Here is a 21,366-nt window from a genome sequence, read left to right on the forward strand (position 1 = left end):
GAGGACCATCAATTCATCTCACATCTGTTACAGCTCCTGAAAATCTGTCAAGAGAATAATCGTAGAATGGCTTGTTAAAAGGGTGTTTAAAGATAATCTAGATCCAGTCCCTGCTGTGGGAAGGGCTGCCAACCACTAGACCAGACTAGTCTGGCCTTCAGTGCCTCCTGAAATGGGGCCTCTCGGAGCAACATGTTTTAGGTCCTCACCATCCACTGAGTAAAAAAACTTCTACCTAACATTTAAACTAAATCTTCCCTCTTTTAATTTAAAGCAACTCTTCCCTGTCTGACCACTTTCAGACAGCAAAAAGTTGGTCCTCCTCCTGCTTGTAAGCTCCCTTCAAGTACTGGAAGGCTTCAATGATTTCCCCGTGGAGCCTTCTCTTTCCCAAGCTAAACAAGCCCAGTTCCCTCAACCTTTCTTCATAGGAGAGGTACGCCAGCCCTCTGATCACCTTCATGGCCCTCCTCTGGACCCATTTCAAAAGCTCCACATCCTTCTTGTGCTGGGAGCTCTAGTCTTAGCTGCGGTACTCCAGAAAGAGCCTGACAAGGACAAAGTAGAGGGGAATAATAATTTCCCTCTCCCTGCTGGCCACCCTCCTTTTGATAGGTGCACGATACTGTTGGCCTCCCAAGCTACAAGTGCACACTGCTTGCTCATGAGCAGCTTTTTGTCCATCAGGATCCCTAAGTCCTTCTCCACAGGGCTTCTTTCAATGAGTTCTTCCTCTTGTCTATAGTCATATCTGGAATTGTTTCAACCCAAGGGCAACACCTTGTATTTGGCCTTGCTGAATCTCATTAGGTTCTCATGTCCTCACTTTCTGAGCCTGTCCAAGTCTCTCTAGATGGCAGCCTTTCCTTTTATTGTGTCAACTGCACCACTCAGCCTGCTGTCATCAGAAAACATGCTGAGGGTGCACTCGATCCCAGTGTCCATGTTATTGATAATGATGTTAAAGAGTATCAGTCCCAGAACAGACTCCTGGGGGACACAACTCATCACCGCCTCCACTTGGACATAGATCCACTGAACACAACCCTCTGGCTATGACCATCCAAGTAATTCTTTATCCACCAAATAGTCCAGCCTTCAAAACTCATTTCTCTCCAATTCAGAGACGGATGTGGTGAGTAACCATGTCAAAGACCTTGAAATAATGTGAATAATGTGCACCATCTCCTCCTTACCCATGCATTTTGTGTGTCTTCTTTATTTTGAGAATATATTTTAATTCCATTTTCACTGTACTAAATGTACGTACTGCATTCAAACATTCATAGGTTCATAGGTACATTAGGTTGGAAAGGACCTACAAGATCATCTAGTCCAACCATCCTCCTATCACCATCCCTACCCACTGAACTACTAAATCAAATCCCTTAGCACCTCATCTAAATGCTTCTTGAACAATGCTAGGGATGGTGCCTCAACCATCAGCTCTCTTTTCAGACACTGCAGATTTTCACAAGTAATGTCTTCAGAAAATTAAGTTATTTCTTATCATGTGTCCTAGACACATGTGTAGGCTAAGAAAGAAAATCTGGCTAAATGGTTGCAAGCCTGTAAAATTAAAGGGAAAACAGAACTAGAAAAGGTTTGGCATTATCATAACTACCTGCTCCACATGCAGTAAACACAGTGGTATATAGTGGGCAAATATTTACACTAGTTATACAAATCCATTAAATCTTCTGCTCATGTTTAAACTTTGGAAATCAAACATTAATCCAAACCACTGTATAAATTCACACTTTATGAGCAGTTCCATGTACCTATTTCAGCTCACTCAAGGTTTTGGTTTGTTTCATTTATATAACTCTGAAAGACTAGATGTTCTGGGAAATGCCATTTTGAAAGCTAACTACTATTAGAAGCTACCGCAGCCTCCAGTTTATCCATTAAAAGTAGAAGAGGAACATTAAATAACCTGAAAGAAAACAACCATCAAGCAAGATGGAAAAGCACCAAAGGAGAGAGGGAAAGAGGAGAAATATATACATATTTTCATAACCTTGAGAAAAAATTGGATGAATGACACAAAACAACGCATTTCTTTCTGCCCTCAGGTCTGGAAATTCAATACTAAAGTACACAAGTGTCCTCATCCAGACAGAGTACATAAAAAATAAAAGCAAAGAACTAAGTTCCTTCCTTCTTTTAAGATCTAAACTGCTGATCACATAAGGAGATGCTTCCTCCACCTCCAGTTTGAGTGAAGACTTTCCCTACCTCCTTAGAAAGGTATGCAAACTGTATCATTTTCATGAGACAGTATTTTCAGTGTTTGTATGTTACACCTTTCCCTTATCAGGACATTAAATGTCTATTCTGTATCACAAAAGATTTCTTATGGTTCCAAAAGTAATTTCAATACACCAATTTGGTCAGGATTTCATCTGAATAAGTCGACTCAGTCATTCTCCTTCCTCCATCCCCAATTTTCAGCAGGGAAAAAAAAATTCCATCTATTTCAGTCTCTCATCCACTTTATATAGTGTTTTTGTGTAGCGTTCCTTCTTTTGAATTCAAGAAAAAGAAAAAACAAAAACAAGAAAACAATAGCAGTAAAAATAAAACAGAAAATTTCGTGTTTGGTCATTCAAATGAACTCACTCATGAAGAGTCTTGAAAGCACCAAAACTGTTCTAAAGCTAACTCCCTGTAAGCAAAGACAGAGCATTGAAGACCTTACCCTCTAAGTAAAGACAGAGGATGAAGATCTTACCTGTTTGCTACGAGCAAGACAAGAATGGGAAACTGCGTTTCTGAAAATAATCCACAATAATTTTATCTGGAGCCTAAAATAGTAACTGACACAAAAAGCCCTTGTCTGCTTGTGTATAAAAAAAAAGAGAATTCATTGCCTCTTCCCTTCATCAAGTCTCTCAAAGTCTTAGTGCTTACTGAACTATATTTATGCAGAAGGAACACTTTTCCAGATCCATTCAGTGACACTGCTTTTGCAAGCAAAAAAATGACAGATCATTGCTAGATCTGAAATTAAAATTCATAACAATTAACATCTTTGCCCTGCTCCCCCCCCTCCCAAAAGAAATATGTACCAAGATCACATCACAAAGAAACAATACAAAACTGCAAAATTGAAGTAGAATATTAATTATGACCATAAGCAAAACAAGCCATATACAAAAAAAAAAAAAAAAACAGTAAGTAGATAAAAGCTTAGCAGTTTTCTTTGTCTAAATTAAGTTTTTCCTCGTTATTGTGTGTAGTTTATTCAGCACTTTGAGAAATTCACATCACAGAGACTACTAAGGAAGATATGCAAACTCTCCTGTCAACTGATTTTCGTCCTAAATTATGATAAAGTGAAACATTCTTCTGCATTTAAAGGCAAGTAAAAAAAAATTCCTCTTTTTTTGAATTCTACCCTTCTCTTCAAAACAGAATACAAGAGAAAATAATGAAAAGATCACAGAAGTAAAGCTCCTCTCACAACTGTGCAACTCACTTAAGTCTTTCATTGAAGGCTATACTAGTCAATATGAAATTCTTCACTTTTATGTTCAGCTTTTCCTTTTGATAGAACTACTGCCAGTAATTTGAGGGAAAAAAATCCCTAATGAGAACAACAACTCCCGCACAGCTATACTCTAGAAATGCTGCATCTCCCTTAATTAGTGCAATTTTTAAGGTAGTTTTCAAAGAGTTTCTTTCAAAACTAGTCTTATATATATACTCTCATGGAAGGAGAATCTCTGGGAAAGAGGAGGGGTTGAAAACAGGCCTTAAGGCAAGAAGCTGACATATACTTGAAAATTAACATAGAGAATAAATTTTTTAGTAAACAGACCAGCTCCTCCTTTGCATGTTTAAAGAAGTCTGTCCATTCTTCTTACATCTTTCAGCTTTAACATGCAAAATTATCAGCAAGTTAAAGAAGAACTGATACAATCATTCAAAAACCATTATTATCTAATAAAGTTTATTAAAAAGACCTGTAGTGATGAAGTTGGTTTCTGCGCAATAAAGAATGATAATAATTAAGCTAACTTTCTGCATATGCCTCATGTTACAATTTTAACTGAATGACTCCACTGAGCTGAATAGCTTTCCACAATTCACTGACTGTATCTACAGAATTACAACTTTCTATGTAGCCCTACAGTCCATAAAGCTAGCACTGCCATGCTTGTTATCAGCCACAGGCCACGCATTAGCTTTCCATATGTGAGATAGGGCTTACAATTCCCAAGGCCACAGGGCCACCAATATTAGAGACCACGCCGACATAGTGACCACTATGGTAATGCAAACTTTAGATCTGGGTAAAACAGTTTTATTTTAAACAGAAGAGACAGAAAATGAAATATCCAATATATGTAAAACTTACCATTGGCCTTCTGCTGTGTTGAATACTACAGGTAGATCTTTCTAACAGTTGTTCCTCTGGGAGTACCAGCTACCTATTGTAAACTCTGTTTCTTATTTCTGTTCTCAGTTTAGCAGGGACACATATTTCCTGCTGGAAGGCTTTACTTCTTCATTATGTGAAGAAATGTGACTTACAGCAGACACCTAGGACCATGCTTTTGCTGAAATGGATCTTTCTGTTCACCTGCTGCCTCAGGCTGTGTGATTCTGCCACTTCCCTTGTGCTGGCACAAGACTAAGATTAGTTTTCAGCAAGATAAACTACTTAGGAATGCAGTGCTGGCTATGCATAAATAGGGAGAGTGGAGTAGATAACAGAAATGACACTGAACCACGAAGAACAGCATATTTCTACCTTCAATTAACAAAGTGCCATATTTTGTCTGGTAGTCACTCTATAATCAGACAGTTCATCCAACAGTAGCATCTTAAACTCTGTATAGGTGCATCACTTAGAACTGTTACCTACTTCATTCCTCCCTAATATACTTTCCTCATTCCAGTCACATTGTACTTTCAGCTTGAACCAAAGATAATTATGAGGAACCTGTTAAACAACTCAGCTGCATATGAGATGTACAGATGAAAATCAATCTCTGTTACATTACTCTTAATCAGAACAGCAAATGAAATCAATTAAGATGTCATAAATTTTTAGTAAATGCCATCTTAGAACAATGCTTACTTTTCCCATGATGAGGTTAAAATCAAAATTCAAAATTCAACAAGTGCTATGTGTAGATTTCATCATTATTGTAATTTGGTTTGTTTTCCGAACAAACACATTTAAAGTAGTAATACTTTCACTACATACCTAGTGAGACAGCTGATGCTTTCAAATTAAGCCCTATTCATTGGGTCGCACCACTTATTCAGAACAATCATCATTTTAACATCCTTTTAAAACACCACTGGAACTCAATTGCGGCATAAAAGAAAAACACATATCATAAAGGAAATATGCACAACATTTTTACAACTAAGTGCTATGCCATTCACAGAATGCATTACCAAAGAGAGGAAAAAGACATTTTCCACCAAAGTCGAATTTGAGAACCTTAGCTTTCCATACCCTAACTGTGTAGTCCACTGTTTGAACACAGCACTGATGAGGCTGCTGCTTTCATCCTGCCTAGCAGAGTTCCCATAGTTGATCATTTTTCTTCAGGCAGACAGGAATCTGATAACTGCGGTCCCAAAGGTCACTGATGGTCATTGATTCTTTGCTGAACTTAAGGATATGAACTGTCAGACTGATTCGATCTCATTCTTTTTAAGAGAAGGAAATCAAACCACCAATGAAACAGATTGACAGAGGTAGTCCTACATCCTGAGAGGCCCATTGTCCCAGTTTTAAGTTTAGACCTGGATCAAAACAGATGCTAGTTTTCTCCCATGCATTCTTAGTGGATAAACCAATCAGATCCCAAGCCTGGGTGTGGCTCAGGGCCTCAATCACTTCTCTGTGGGAGAGAACCTTAAGCAGCTGAGAGAAGTACATGTCAGGATAGCTCATTCCACTAAGACATGCACGCTCAACTACTGCATGTTCATACCTAGGATTTCAGCAATCCTAGCAGCTTGCTAGTGGTACAAATCATTCAAGGTCAAGGGAACAGCTGTCCTGTTATCTGACGTACCTTGAACCAGAAAAAAACCCATATAAATAATGTCTATGACTCTAGGCCACACAGTCACTAATTCTAACTCAAATGAGATCAGTGAGGAGGTCACAGTTACTTCCGTGGGGCAGATATTTCTGTTGCTATATGGACACAGCTGGAATAGTTCATTAGTTTAGGTTCTACCATCATTCAACAAGTGATAGATAGAACATTTCTTCAAGCAAATTCCACCTTGTCTGTTTCATTTTATATATGCAAAATTTTATGCCGTTCTTGCCTCCACTGGAAAATATTAAGACCAGAAATTGAATGGCTTACATGCTCAAGCACATAAATTACAAATTAATCTCCTTACAAAGAGGTGATTATGGGCAGCAGTCAAATATGATATGCCACAAGCTAAGTGGTAGTATGGCAGGTAAAACATCTTTGTTTTTAAGACTGAATAATGACAGATATTCACGTGGAAAAGCACTTTGGACTAGGATCAACTCAGGGGAGCAATATTTAAAAAACAGTGGATCACATTGCCTAACATTTACATCTGATTTCTCCCTCTATTTTCTTTTTTTTTTTTTTTTGGTAGGGTATTTATTCCTAGTTTTCTTTCTTTTTTCACTTCACAATATTCAAACCCTACTTGTCTTATCATTACAATTTGAACTAGAATGCTCATGCATTCTAGAGTGAAATGGAAAACCAGTGAACACAGTAATTTAGAGAAGATTGGAAGCAGCCATTCAATTCTGTTTACCGAAGACATTCCTGCAAGGAATGCATCCCACAGCTCTATGCAATGGTGGTCATCCCTTGGTTTTGCCTCTGTTTTTTAATTAACTTTTCCAGAGCTAGAGCTCTGGCCATGTCAAAAGAGAAATGTCGTAGTAATAATGTCTCACTAGTTTATAAAGCCGTGATTTCACCTCTTCGCAACTAAAACTTCTGTGAATCACCTCACAAAATAGCACATGCTTACCTAAAAATATTGTTGCAATCATCATAGCTGATAGCATAGCAGAGGGTTCGCCAGTGTAGCTATTTCCCAGGCCAAATAAGCTATGTCATCAAGGGCTGTTAGCATGGACCTGACTTGACTGAATTCTGAATTTTTGTTAGTGAGGCATACAGAAACACCCAACTGTACACTGAAGTGTTTGTAGAACTGAATTAAGTTTCAGAGCCTTACAATATTTTACAGTATGTTAAATTTATTTCAGAGTATTCGAGACTCCAGTCCTACAGTTTTTATATACAACATGCTAAAACGCACATCAGCAAAATAACTCGTGTGGGCAGCAGACTAATTTGAAAGCAATTGCCATCCCATGTTTTTCCCTAATGTAACACTGGAAGTTGAATAATTTGCATACAACACTATTTTTTATGCTGAAAAGACTGTACACTGCCTCTACTTTATCATGTCTGCTGATCCTATAGCAGAATTACTTAATTGGCATAAATCAAATTACCCTTGACTTGCATTCCATATGAAGTGAGACTCAGTCCCTCTTTTAACTCTCACACCATGCACAGCAAGTCCGTGCCAGCTGGTTTAGAAGCAGCGTAAGCAAGTCATTACGACTCCTATTAGAAATCTTCAAGGATAACAGGCTATTATCCCGCTTAGCAGCTGCTAAATGATACTAATTACCAGATGTAGACCACTAGCTGTTAGATTCTGTATGTATATAGTGTTATTCCCAGGGTGTGAACGAGGAAGCAAACTTCAACCAGAACAAACCAGGGATATTAGCTAACTATACATTAATCCAACATAGTCAAGCATGTGGCATACAAGTGGCCAGAACTATGCTGGAAATGCCTGGTTCCAGGAATATCTCACCACTTGGCATACTTTCCTCAGGCATCCCTTTTCACAGGACATAATCCGTGACAGCATATTCATCATCAAAATCCAAGTTGTTTCACTCTTGTTGTTTATGCTTTCTTTCACACACTCCTGCCTTTGACCTTGTGTATCGGCTGCACATGTCCATCTGCCATGAGCTGGTATGGAGAGGTAAGTCAGCTGAAGGCTAACCTTATGAAAGGCATTTTCCATCTGATTCAGTGCCCCAAAATGGTTCAAATCAAGACAAGCATTAAGGAGAAGCACAAAAGGAAAGGACACAAAGGAAACTAACGGTAACCTCAATGTTGCCTAAATGCCTGTATATTCTATTTCCTTTCTTTGCATCAGCACATCAGTAACAGGGAAGTGAACTGGTTCGGTTGCCATGAACATAACTGCTGATTTTGAGGGGCGGTTTGCTCACTTTTGGATCAGTTTGCTGAATTGGCTTCTTCTGCAGCAACGATTGCTGAGTCTGACACAAAGAGCATGCAGGAAGAGCTCTGAACGGGGTCAACGAAATACGACTGACAATTTTTGAATCAGAAAACACAAACATTGGCATAAACACAGACGCATGCCAACATCAGCAAGCACTATTCTTATTTAACTTGATTCACTGCTCAGATATGCATTTAACTCAGAGAAGTACCCCCCTACTGGTACAACTGCACCTCTGAGGGAGTGAGCAGTACCATTGCAATTCAAACAGTGACTAGAATGATACTTTTTTTTTTTTAATGTAAATCATGACACATCAAAAGTCACTAGAGGGTGACATCAATATAGCATTTCCACAGACTTTCAATATACAGACAAGTATAACTAAGGATATTTACATTAGCAAAAAATACACAATGGATGAATTTTAAAAAACATTTTAAGTGTTCCAGCTAAGGAACACTGTGCATATATTTTGGCATATATCGCTATGCAAAAGAGTTATTCTCCATCATCTAAACCAATCTACATTTTTCTTTGATTTCGTTTATACTTCTCTTATTGAATTGACCAACTCTAACCCGATTCCTTCCCAAATTCTTAAATCTTTCATATACCTTGTAGATGAATCTGGCTACAATCCAATTCACCCAAAGATCATGTGTGTTCCATTGCAATCATGAAGTAGGAGTCTGTATTCTCTGTGTGCTGTCATTAATATTTGTTGTTATCATTTGGGATAGCTATGAGATTTCCAGTCACATACCCTATCCAACAGCCTAGCCTTGGTTGATTTTTTAATTCCCCTCCAAGCTTCTCACTCTCTCTCAGATCATTTTCAGCGATAGAATGCCAATTCACGAAAATGTGAGAATGCCTAAAATCAATTACTGCACTCGAAAACCAGTAACATGCATCTTCATGCTACTTATATATTATATCCAGTTTGAATAACAACAATGCATGTTGAATGCCATATATTTGTCATGGCCCTGAGGGCCCCCTGGTCCCTGGCTCAACCCCAGGGCTCCCCAGCCTTGCCTAGGACCTGGATTCCATGTCAGCCCTGAGGCCACCAGCCCTGCAACCCAGGGGTTACACCCCAGTGCACCCAGCTGCACTGCTTCTAACTGGGGCAGTGGGACAGGCATTGATTGCCCTGCCCTGCCACCACAGACAGACTCCACCATGTACCCAGTGCTCCAGCCCACATGGACATGCTGGCCCTCCTAATTCCCTTACAGTATTTCCATATATTTAATTAAATTCAAACTAACTACCACCTTCAGAAGGATTTTCAGTCCCATCCACAGCAGACAAACTTTCATAGGATTTGCAGAAGCCGAATCACACATCTGTTCCTCCACTCATACTTTCAAAGTCCACATAATCATATTTTTTTGAGCTTTTCTACATCTTTTTAAAAATCCTACTTTGTTATCTTGATTATCTGCATATGTTGTTTTTAGCTCACTACTGTTTGTATTCCATGCACCATTTTCTGGTTGATGGAGAGTTTCCTGTATGGCAAATTTCAACAGATCAACATAATTCCGTCTACTGATACCAGTACCACCTTTTAGATATCTGAGATGTTGAAAAGATATGAAAAGTTCTGGAGAACACTGTTGTACCTTCATACAAAGTCACTCCTCTCTCATAGTATTTCTAGACTCTTAAAACAGAGAGAAGTTGAAATTCAATGCGTAGATGCTACACTTCGTATTTTTGTTTTGCAATAATATCAGTATTCAACTACAGCCCTTTACATGTTGCCAAAAAAAGACCTGAGAAGATCAAATAACTTTTTAGTAGTTTTTCTCTACGTCACCCACATCTCTCAATTTTGTTTCTTTCCTAGTATAACGCATGAGATGTGCAAAGCCGAATGATTCTTTGCACAAGTGGACAGCTTGAGACATCTCTGATGGGTCAGGGATTATGTAAATTTGATGCAACATACGATGTAATGACTTGTATCATTCTGAACACTTGCACCTACAGGAGTCTTAGGGAAGGCTTTGAAAACAAAACACGTCATATGCCCATTCCATGTAGGAACACAGTGAAGTTCAGATGGCAATTACCAAAAAGTATGCTATGACAGCTGATGCCTTCTCACAGAATGTCTCTTTAGTAGACTACAAAAGAAAGCAGCAATTCAAAATTCAGACAGATGCTTCCAGCTTTAAAACTATGGGTCATATTTTACATCTTCTCAATGAACAAATGTGGAAGTCCAGAAAAAAGCTACCACTACAAGCCAGCAGTGGCAGTGACTTGTTAAATCTGGAGCTGAGATTCTACCTCAATGATTTAATGTTGCAGCTGTCGTGTTTGACTTTTGAATCTGAATGTAATCAGAACCCTAAACAGTGCATGGTGTGAGAAATTATCCCCTGCAATCATTTCATTGTTTCCCACGTAAAATCACAGTGTGCACTGCTTCAAGGTCGCATACATACTGCAGTGTAACAGGGAGTCACTGGTAAGGAACAAGGCAAGGAAGCAGCACGTAGCCTCAGGCTGACTGCCTGAATTCTAACCTGAACTGCTTACATATGCTTTAAATTCTTATTTAAAGCGGGACACTTAGATATACTGCCAATTTCACCTTAACTACTCACCTTCCCAGCTCCACTCTCAGGTGCAATTCACACAGAAACAAAAGCCAAATGACCCATTTCCTTACATTCACTGATTGTATTCTTACAGACTTCAGTTCCTCCACTGTAATAACCTGTTACTGTGACGGCTGCAAATCACAATAATCAAGAAAAATCAGCTGTCTATTCATTATGCCATATAAGCTCTTTACTCATTTCTCTCTCATAGCTATAGAGCTTGTTCACTGTCAAGCTGAAGTGAAAAAGGTTTTAACAGTTAAAGCCCTGCACACTAAGTTAAAATGATACCTCAGTGCACTGAGAAAAAAGAATCCTCCATATGTCAGTGTGTGTATATGTATATACACATAAACACACACAAACACACAGTCGTATATATTGCTTAATATTTCAGTTCTCACATTTTTATTGTGGAAGAAAATCCACTTGATGCTGTACTGTTAAATCTGGCACTACCTATTAATATATTTTGACCACAAGAAGTACTGTAATTCAGGAAGGAAAGAGCTGAGTAACAGAAAAAGCCTAAAAAGCCAGAACTTAGCAATTTCTTTTTCCCACATTAAGTGGTTCTGACTGTACTCATTTAAGATCCACTACCTTCAGAGCTTCTCACGCAAGTTACTCCTCTTACAGCTATTCTATTTCCCAAAATCTCCAAACAAATTGCACCTGAGCTGCTTTCCACTACATTCATTTGCCTGGTTGCCTTCTCTCAGTCTCAGGAAGCAGATGAGAGGTAAGTCAGGCGTTCTCATTTAAATGCTATGAAAGCATTTGACAATTTTCTTAGGTCATGGTTCAACTCTTCACAGGTCTCCCTGTGTAGAATTGGGAATCAGACCCGACCATTTTCATTGGTCCTTATCAAGTTAGTATATTCTACGATTCTAAAACCTTCAAACAACTTTTGTATGTAGGTACAACAATATTCTTCTCAATCTAACAATTAATTAACTAAAGTCTATAGCATGACGTTTAATCACATGCTTAGGTATTCCTCCTGTGTAACAACGTAAGTCTACACTCAGATGGAAAAGACCTCTAAATTACATTGGAAAATTGATTATATTTTTAAGAAAGTATTACATGTACAGTTTGTTCTTTTTTTTGGGGGGGGGGAGGGGGTTTAAAAAAGAAATCATATTTCTTTAAAAAAAATTTTTTAAAGGAAAAGATTTTTCTCCATTGAATTTTGTAACTTTGCAGCTGAAATTCTATTATCTTAAGGTGTTCTCATTTAGTATAAGTGCCTCTGAAAGATGAATCCAAGTTTCCCCTTCAAACTTAAATATTATTGGAAATCAATCTGAAGCACAATAAATACATTTTAAAAGAAATCAACAGCAAATTGCATGGAAAAGCTTCTGCCTTGTAACAGCAATCTTTCTTAATAATCACTGTGACTTCTAACAATACATGGAATGTGGATGTTGCTGATTTGTGGATTTGCATATGTTTTCCCACTGCATAATTCTGCAAAATCAACTCTAGACCCCCTCTGAAATAATTAGGAAAAATGCCAGATGCTCATTTGTTGTTTGTTAGTGGCTTAACAATCATTTCTTGGCATCACAGTGAATTTGTGAGTGATTAACCTTGGGGTTTCTTGCTTCATTTGGGTGCCACAGCATGCCAGAGTGGAAAACTCGTTATTATGTGGAAAGAAAGATCTTATGGAGAAAAACACCAACATGAAAATATAAATGAGCTTGATAGGATTAAACAACAACAACAAAAAAGCACAGAAAGATGTCTATAAAGGTCATCAGTCCAGACCACAATATATTCCTAAAAAGCTGGAGACATATAGGGGGAATGGTTTTGTAAAGTTTTTCTTAGCATTTTAATTGGGTGAGCCTTTTGATTTAGATCTTGATCATATAAAGTCATGATTCATTTACATGCTGACTTCTGACAGAAGCATACCATCACAGTCTACGTAAGAAATAGTTGAACACTTTGGAAAAGTATTCAAAAGTCAATGAATAATGCTCTTAGTAAAATTTGTGCACGTTTTACAAAGGTTTCCTCATAAATACTATGCTGTACAGCTGTATTAGAGGCAATGGATAAAATTGTGACTTCCTGTCATAGAATCACAGAATGGCCTGGGTTGAAAAGGACCTCAAAGATCATCTGGTTTCAACACCCCTTCCATGGGCAGGGTGGCCAACCACTAGACCAGGCTGCCCAGAGCCACATCCAGCCTTGCCTTAAATGCCTCCAGGGACGGGGTACCCATAACCTCTCTGGGCAACCTGTTCCAGTGTGTCACCACCTTCTGAGTGAAAAACTTCCTCGTAGCATCCAACCTGAATCTCCCCTGTCTTAGTTTAAAACCATTCCTCCTTGTCCTATCACTATCAACTCGTATAAACAGTCATTCCCTCCCTGCTTATATGTTCTCTTCAAGTACTGGAAAGCCACAATTAAGATCTCCCCCGATTCTTCTCTTCTCCAAGCTAAATAAACACAGTTCCCTCAACCTTTATTCACAGGAGAGGTGCTCCAGCCCTCTGATCATTTTAGTGGCACTCCTTTGGACCCGTTCTAAGAGCTCTCCATCTTTCTTGTGCTGGGGCCCCAAGCCTGGATGCAGTACTCCAAATGGGGCCTCACAAGAGCTTAGCAGAGGGGAACAATCATCCCCCTCTCCCTGCTGGCGACCCCTTTTTTAATGCAGCCCAGCATATAGTTGGCTCTCCAGGCTGCAAGAGCACACTGCTGGCTCATGCCCAGCTTCTCGTCCACCAGGACCCCCAAGTCCTTCTCCTGAGCTGTTCAGCTCAGGATATTTCTGGGCATATGTTATAACAAAAACTGAGCTGAAACAGCCTAGGGAGCTTGCAGGACTGAAAGAAAAGTAGCTGGTAAACAGAGGCCCTCCTGGGGATGGGCAGTCCACAGGGAGAAGAGGAAAGCTAAAAAAATCTACAGCATCAAGCCTCAAGTCTCAAAACATTATATCTTTTTCTGAAAGCTTTTCTTATTTCAATAAAATATATGCTGTGTATCAGGAGTCTTAATGTATCTTTATCAAGCAAACAGCAGCTTAACATTCCATTCTCATCTCAGCTTTAACAAGTTACTAAAAATGTAAAAACATTGACAAGAAAAAACAAACATATGGAATCCTGCAGAAATTCAAATGTATTCAAATTTCATCTCCTTGTGATTTTATGATTGCTTTTGAAATGGGCTGCTTTAATTACTTAACATCTGTTACCCAATAACCAAAAGCATTGTTTCCCTGCATTGTAACAAAAAGATACCGTGTTGCTGAATTCAGCACACACAGAGCTAAGCAAGGTTAAAAACCATGCAGAACATACAGGATTAGAAGTTTGCACTGGTTAGATACGCGGGGTTTTTTTGACCTTCTGTGCCTTTGAAACAGTTTCTTCACCAATGGCAGGACTGAAACAGCTGAGTGCTGCTTCATCTTTCTATACACTGAGCATGTCATGTCTCTGGCAGCATGTCTGTCAGTCAGCTTTATTAGTCTCTTTCACAGTTACAGAAATACAAGTTGCCAATACAGAATGTAGATACCAGACTGTCTTGTCGATAAATTCATTTACAGTATACATGTTTCTTTTTTCCCAAGACCCCCAACTGGGAAACATTTTGTGTGCTTCATTAATTTCATATGCACTAAAGAGTCTCTAAACTCCACTAGTCAGAGCCCAGTGCTCAAGCCTCTTCAGGATTGGGCAATAAATATTAAATTGGATAAATAATCATATATGCATATTATGATATCTTTCAAAACAGATCCCAGTAACTCAGTACTTATCATAGAATTTATTGGGCTGGAAGGGGCCTCAAAGCTCATCCAGTTCCAATCCCCTGCTGTGGAGAAGAGCTGCCACCCAGGAGATCATTGCCCACTTGCCAACAGCCACTTTTTAGATTATCCTGATTTACAAATTTATCCTCTGATTCAAAAGAAACCAACTATGAAATACAAAATAAACCAAATCATTATGTCACTACATATACAGTGAACTAAATACATAGTGAACTACTGTTCACTACATATATAGTGAACTCCACATGATTTCCAAGGGGGAAACAAAATAATTTAGGTGAAGTTTAGAGTGATAGTAAATGATAGCATAAAACTAAAGGATATTAAATAATACTGGCACTATCCTTAAAGTACTGTAAAACTTGAGAAAGATATTTGTGTTTTAAATTTTAAAGGGACTGAGCAGACTAAGGTAGGAAAATATACAGCATTTGATCTCTCAAACTTTAGCTGCCCTGTAGATCCACTTCACATGAACTTGATTGTTCTGTGTTTTTAACTTCTCAAACTGAAGTTAGATTGATTTTGGTAGGGTTTCTTTGCCCCTTTTCATAATTTTGTTATTCAGTAACTTGCTAATAGTAATTTAATTGGTCTTATCTCCTACAAATACACATATTTACTCTGAATTTCCATTTTTCGTTTTGGGGCCTTTCTTTCGTTATAAGCATGTACGTATGTGTGCTCAGCACACTACAACTGTTTGCTATTTTATGCTGCTCAGGGGTGGAATGATGAATCCTGAGTTTATTGGTGAAAGGGAGAATGTTTCTTAAAAGAGAGCGTAAAAGCCTAAAGCACAGCAGCCACGAAAAGCTGCTGAGATTACACAACCTAATAATCCCGATCCACCAAATGACAATTTTCCGTCTGGCCTTTATGGTTTTGGTGCAGTATAATACAGTTTTATATGCAGTAGAACACTCCAAGCATTTAATATTTCTCATAATAACACTTAAAATTGTACCCATCTATTCAGAAGGCTGTAAATGAGACAAACAGCATACAAAAGAAATGCTAATGTAAGTACCTTTGGGAGGAGAAGGAAATGAAAGAAGCTGGTATTAAATATTAATCATAAGAAGCAAGTCAGGAAGACATTTAAAGGTGGAAGGAAGTCACAGTGGATTACTTCAATTTGGGGGTGGCATAGAAGTCTAACCAGAACTTTCACACAGAGATCCTATTTTCCTCCTTTTCAAGGCACAATGGAATTTATTTGCCCAATTTAAAAACAAACAAACAAACAAACAAAAAACACCTCTTTTTAAACATTAAGAACTGCGTTTGGCAGATTTAACACATCTATTCTACATCTCTTTCCTAATGTTCAGGGGCAATTGTAATATCACGTTTTGTTTGTGTGCTTGATTCATTTCATACATACTGAATATAACCTCATTCATTTCTTCATTCTGTCTTTCAGGAAGTTTATTATATTAACACAGCTCTCTCTCTTCAGTAAACACAGTCTTGTGTCTACAGAAGATACCTCTGAACTACTGACACACAAAAATGCAATCCTTGCACAAAGCTTTGGTGAATTTTTAAAGCAAGGCACAGGCATGCTCAGAGCCTCACATCCTAACAACTATGCCAGCCTATGTAGCAGGTACACCTGACAGCAGACTTCTTAAGTTTGCAAATTTGCCATTTCCTGCCTACATCCTGGCTCATCATGCTCTCTTGAAGACTTGCTGGCAACCCTCAAACTCCTTCTCTAAGGAAGTAAGTTTAACCCCCACAATGCGTGCCAGATAAAGGCAGCACAGCTCTTCGCTTTTCTGATCAACTTGTCTGTAACCTGTCAAGCCGTTAGTTAGAACAAGATAGAAAAGTAAAGCACAAGCAAGCCTACTGTAATAAGATAAAAACAGTAAGTCAGATCAGAAAACAGTGCAAGGAAATTAAGACGTCCTTTAGTTCAGCTTGGTTTTAACCTCTATCTTTGCTTCAAATTATTTTCTTGTCTATTTTGTAGTGTTTGTGTATTTTTTTAATAAGAATTGTCACCATCACATCCTTGACACATTCTCCTATCAAAAGCTAATGGCCAGCTCTTCTGTCACCTCAAATTAAACACACATTCTTCTTTTGAACAGACTTTGCCATCCCTTGGCCCTTTTTATAATCCAAAGTTGTTAGGATGCCAATTAGACTTCAGTACTGCTGCACGTTATAACGATACTATTAAGCTTACAATGTTCATTGATGGGTAGCCCTGCAGTTTGTTTAAACAACGGGAAGAGTTTGAGTCTTCATACCAGGTAGATAAGGATGATATGCTCAACTCCTTCAATGGAGCAGATGTGAGAGTTTCATCAAGTCCTTACATCAAGCAGATAAGGAAAGTTGTGAAAGCAAATATTGTGCTTTCAAGGCAAGCAGCTAACTGAATATCCATAAAGACCAGGTTCAACTAGCAAACACAGTAAGACCACTGACTTCCTCCAGAGGCCCCAAAAGACCAACACCACAAAAAGACTTAGCATATGCAAGGAGGTGGGACTCTCTGTTAACGATTTTAGGGGAAGTGTTGAATATATATATACTGCCCAGAAAAACCTTGCATATGTAACATAAGTAATGTATATAATCTGAAGATCTTTTGCACTTTTGCACTATATAATCTGAAGATCTTTTGCACTGCAGGGTAGGCACAATTTAGATGGAAGGATCATCTCGTGCATCCAGAACCAAGAACGAAGGACACCTGCTTTCTAGCTCCCCAAACTGAGAGTCATGATCATCTGATTTATGGTATCACTACCAGCTCCACTTGTGCCCCCTTTTTTTTTTTCCCTTACTAACCCTTTAAATTAATGTAACCAAAATTTATCGTTATGAAAAATAACCAATAATATTCAAATTTTCCATTATATAGGTTACCCCAATCCTCCCAAATGTTATGCTACTACAAAATCTCTTGAACAGCTAGCGATGCTGGCATCTTGATGGCAAGTGAGTTGGGATCCCTGGTTTTTTTGCCCTGCACTAAGCAATCACTCTGCAGTCAAGCTGCTGGGGCTAAGACCCAGTCCTGGGAGGCCTCCTCCAGCAGTGGTCACTACAGCAGTCATAGAGTTGCTCAAGTTGGAAGGGATTCTTAAAGACCATCCAGAACAAACTCCCACAAGGAACAGGGACACCTACAGCTCCATCAGGTTGTTCAGAGTCCTGTCCAGCCTGACCTTGAGTGTCTTCATGGATGGGGCATCCACCACCTGTCCGAGCGACCTATTCCAGTGCCTCACTGCCCTTACTGTAAAATACTTCTTCCTTATATCCAGACTAAATCTCTCCTGCTTTAGTTTGAAGCCATTTCCCCTTTCCTATCAGAATAGAGCATGCTAAAGAGTCCGTCCTTTTTTTAATATAGCTCCTCTTTAGATACTAAAAGGTCACTATCAGATCTAGGGCATCGGTATCTTCTGCTGCTTAAATCAGACATCCCCTGTTGAGAGAAGGAGGAGGAAGGCTGTCCCCAGCCACAGCACCCTATGCTAAAAGCAGAGGGTCACGATGGTAGCACATTTTTGAATTCTTGGTTAACAAGCACGCCATGCAGGAAAAGCCACATACTGTAGACCAGACATGGATTTACAGAAGAAAGGAAAGCTGATGGCTGTTAGCACCTGGCTGCCATCTTTGCTTGCTTAATTCAGTATTAGGATCTCTTTCACATTCTAGTAAGTCATTGCACCAAAAAGCAGGGGCTAGAAGAGAAATTGCAGCATTTGAAAAGCCAGGAAATGTGAGCTCATTCTCACCTACAGCCTCATATTGTAGTCATTTCTGACTTACAACCCAGTGAAGTGGAGGGTTCAAGATTCAGCTTTTCAATCCAGATACAGATACAGTTGTGAAACTGCAATGAGGCAGAGAATGCTCCATTCAAATATCAGGATCCATCATAATTAACTTACTGGTTACATGCACAACACTGTTCACTAATAGGTAAAGATGAATAATGAATGTTGAATAAATGACTGAAATATACATAAATACACTAAGAGAATCAGGTGGTGCCAAAAGCCCAGCTTCCCCAACCTTGTTTCAGCAGGATTACTTCAGCCTAAACCCAGCTTGGACTGAAAATACATTATTGTTTGTGAGCAATACGTATGCTCCCAGAGCACATCTTCCAGTTCAGTTTTGTCTAGAATGAATTTAGTTTCCATACTCCATAAAGCAACACAAACACAGTACATGGATGTGAACTTTAGTACAAAAGTGTATATCTAATTTGAACTGAAATCCTAAGATAGATGCAGTCACTAAAGTCATGGTTGGACGTTTTACTCAGCAATTGTAGCAGGAGAACAGCTTCTACGTCTATGAATTTCAATTCTTTGCTTTTTTAATTGTTACATTTACTCGTGGATAAAAATTGTTAGTTTAGCATTATTCACTTACAGGTGGACAAGAAGTGGGAACATCTGCCTAAAAGCACAACAGACTAGCACTTGTAGGTCAAGACAAGAATCACATTTGTTTCAAAGTCCTACTGAAGGATCAGAGCCATCAAAATACAACAGCTTTGCTACTCCTGTTGGGATTAACTTTGGGCTATTTGAGATGCTTGTTTCAAGAGCGGGATATCAACCTTGCTTTTTTCCCACCTTATTCTCTTCTGCCTAAAGCACTGCTTTTTTCTGCTCATCCTGTTCAGTTTCAGCAGTTGCTGAATTCAGTGGTCTGATTCAAGAGCAGCTCATGGCCAAATCGTGTAACACAAAAGACTGCTGATATTCCATCAGCACATCAATGAGATATCTACATGTCAAAAAAAGGCCGAGGTACCTGAGTTTTACAGAATGGTAACAGTAGTAGCTAGAATTCTGCTTGTTTTTTACAGACAGTTGGAAACTGAGAACACAGAAAAGTTTTACATCTATAAATGTTGTATTTTTACGTGAGACTGGAATTAAAGGTTTTAAATTTTATTTGTAATCATAGAATCATAGGGGTTGGAAGGGACCTCAAGAGATCATCGAGTCCAACCCCCCTGCCAAAGGTTCCCTACACCAGGTTGCACAGGTAGGCGTCCAGGTGGGTCTTGAATATCTCCAGAGAAGGAGACTCCACAACCCCCCTGGGCAGCCCATGCCAGTGCTCCGTCACCCTCACCGTAAAGAAGTTATACAGTTATGAATGCTGTTCTGGGCACTCACTTTAAGAGAAGGGCTCTTTGGTCCGTTGGCTGTTTCATTGTAAATGTATAGGACCACAACTCAATGATAAGTAACAGTAGTTATAGCAAATGGCCCACGGATATGTAACAAGACACACGTAATAGTCATAGCAGTGTTGACTGATTCTGAAATTTATTAGTTTACACACAAACTAATCTCAGAGTCAGTTTGCTTTATCTCCTAAGGTTTATGCCTTATTCCCTACAGTGACAAGCTACAGCACATTGCATGCTTTTCTATTCTATTTCTTTTATCACTTTACAGTCATCAACAAGTAAAATCGTATTTTTCCTGAATAAAGGTAAACAGAACATCGGAAGCTTCTACTACGATACTGTTAGCTACACAGAAAGAAAAAGAAAAAAGAAAACAACATATACTAAGTACCTTCTTTGTCATCATGATGTATGATCGCATCCTGTATCATATCAGCAAGACTGAAACGAACTCGATGATTCTTTCCATGTTTCAGTTTTTTCACGTAACCCTCCCGCTTCTGGAAAGCCTTTTCTCGTTCATAATATGCCTTTATTTGATCACAACGCATCCGCTTCACCAGCCGCTGCCGCTGGCCAAGAGGGAGGGACTCGAGCAAGCACTGGTCAATTTCCATCTCATGTGACCGAAAAACATTACATAGCTGGAAACAGCCTGCAAGATACAGAAAACAAACGCATTTAGACTGTGCAACAATGTGCTTTCAAATATGTAGCAGAACTTCCACCAGATTTCTTGTTCTCCTTTCTAACCACCTGTTAGTCTACAAATGAACTCTGCCTGCTTCACCAATGTGAACTACAAAAAGCCTCATTTCATGCTTTAGGTTAGCAAATACCCACTATTCAGTGAGAAGAAAAATCATCGTATCGTAATTATAATGAGTACACTAGTGTCATAGTTTTATGATTTTTCGTTATTGGTATTCCACATCATAACATCATGTAGTGCATTGGGAGTTAAAGAGTTAATGCCCTGGTTCCGTGGACTGCCAATAGTTCCAGGTACAGCTGTCTCTGAAGAGAAGAACTATGTGCCCCAGAGGACTTCGCGTTACTTTGCATTTTTCCATTTTCCACTCAGAGGGAAAGATAAAACTGTTGGAAAGTCAAGAGATCACTCTCATTTCCCTTTCGGATCATCCCAGCAGCGGGTGCTGCTTTTGGTGTTAGCGTAAGGCCTTTGGTTTTCAGACACTCTCTCATTTTATTTGATTTATTAGCCTCAATTCCAATTATATTGTATTATATTGTGTTATTTTGCATTCCAGTATCTTATTTTAGTAAATTAGCTTTCCTCCTCAGATTGTTGTCACTGTTTTGTTTTAGGCCCATCTCCCTGCCCTTTTTTTTTTTTTCTCTTTTCCTTTCCTGGGGTGTTTGTGAGATCCCTCACTCCATTCATCATGGAA

At 38.9% G+C, this 21,366-nt stretch overlaps 1 protein-coding gene across 1 annotated transcript in view; it reads right to left on the reverse strand.

The window, feature by feature from the left end:
- MYO16 (myosin XVI) overlaps positions 1-20,601 on the reverse strand; it is a 257,006-nt gene extending 236,405 nt beyond the window's left edge. Inside the window, exon 1 of the mRNA XM_065741050.1 lies at positions 20,346-20,601. Coding sequence (XP_065597122.1) covers positions 20,346-20,571 — 226 coding nt within the window. The 5' untranslated portion in view covers positions 20,572-20,601. The remainder of the gene's footprint in view (positions 1-20,345) is intronic.
- Positions 20,602-21,366: the final 765 nt, after the last annotated feature.

Source organism: Cyrtonyx montezumae, unplaced genomic scaffold (genome assembly GCF_038088225.1).
Source record: "Cyrtonyx montezumae isolate F1298 unplaced genomic scaffold, pur_monq_1.0 scaffold_3, whole genome shotgun sequence".
NCBI lineage: Eukaryota > Metazoa > Chordata > Aves > Galliformes > Odontophoridae > Cyrtonyx > Cyrtonyx montezumae.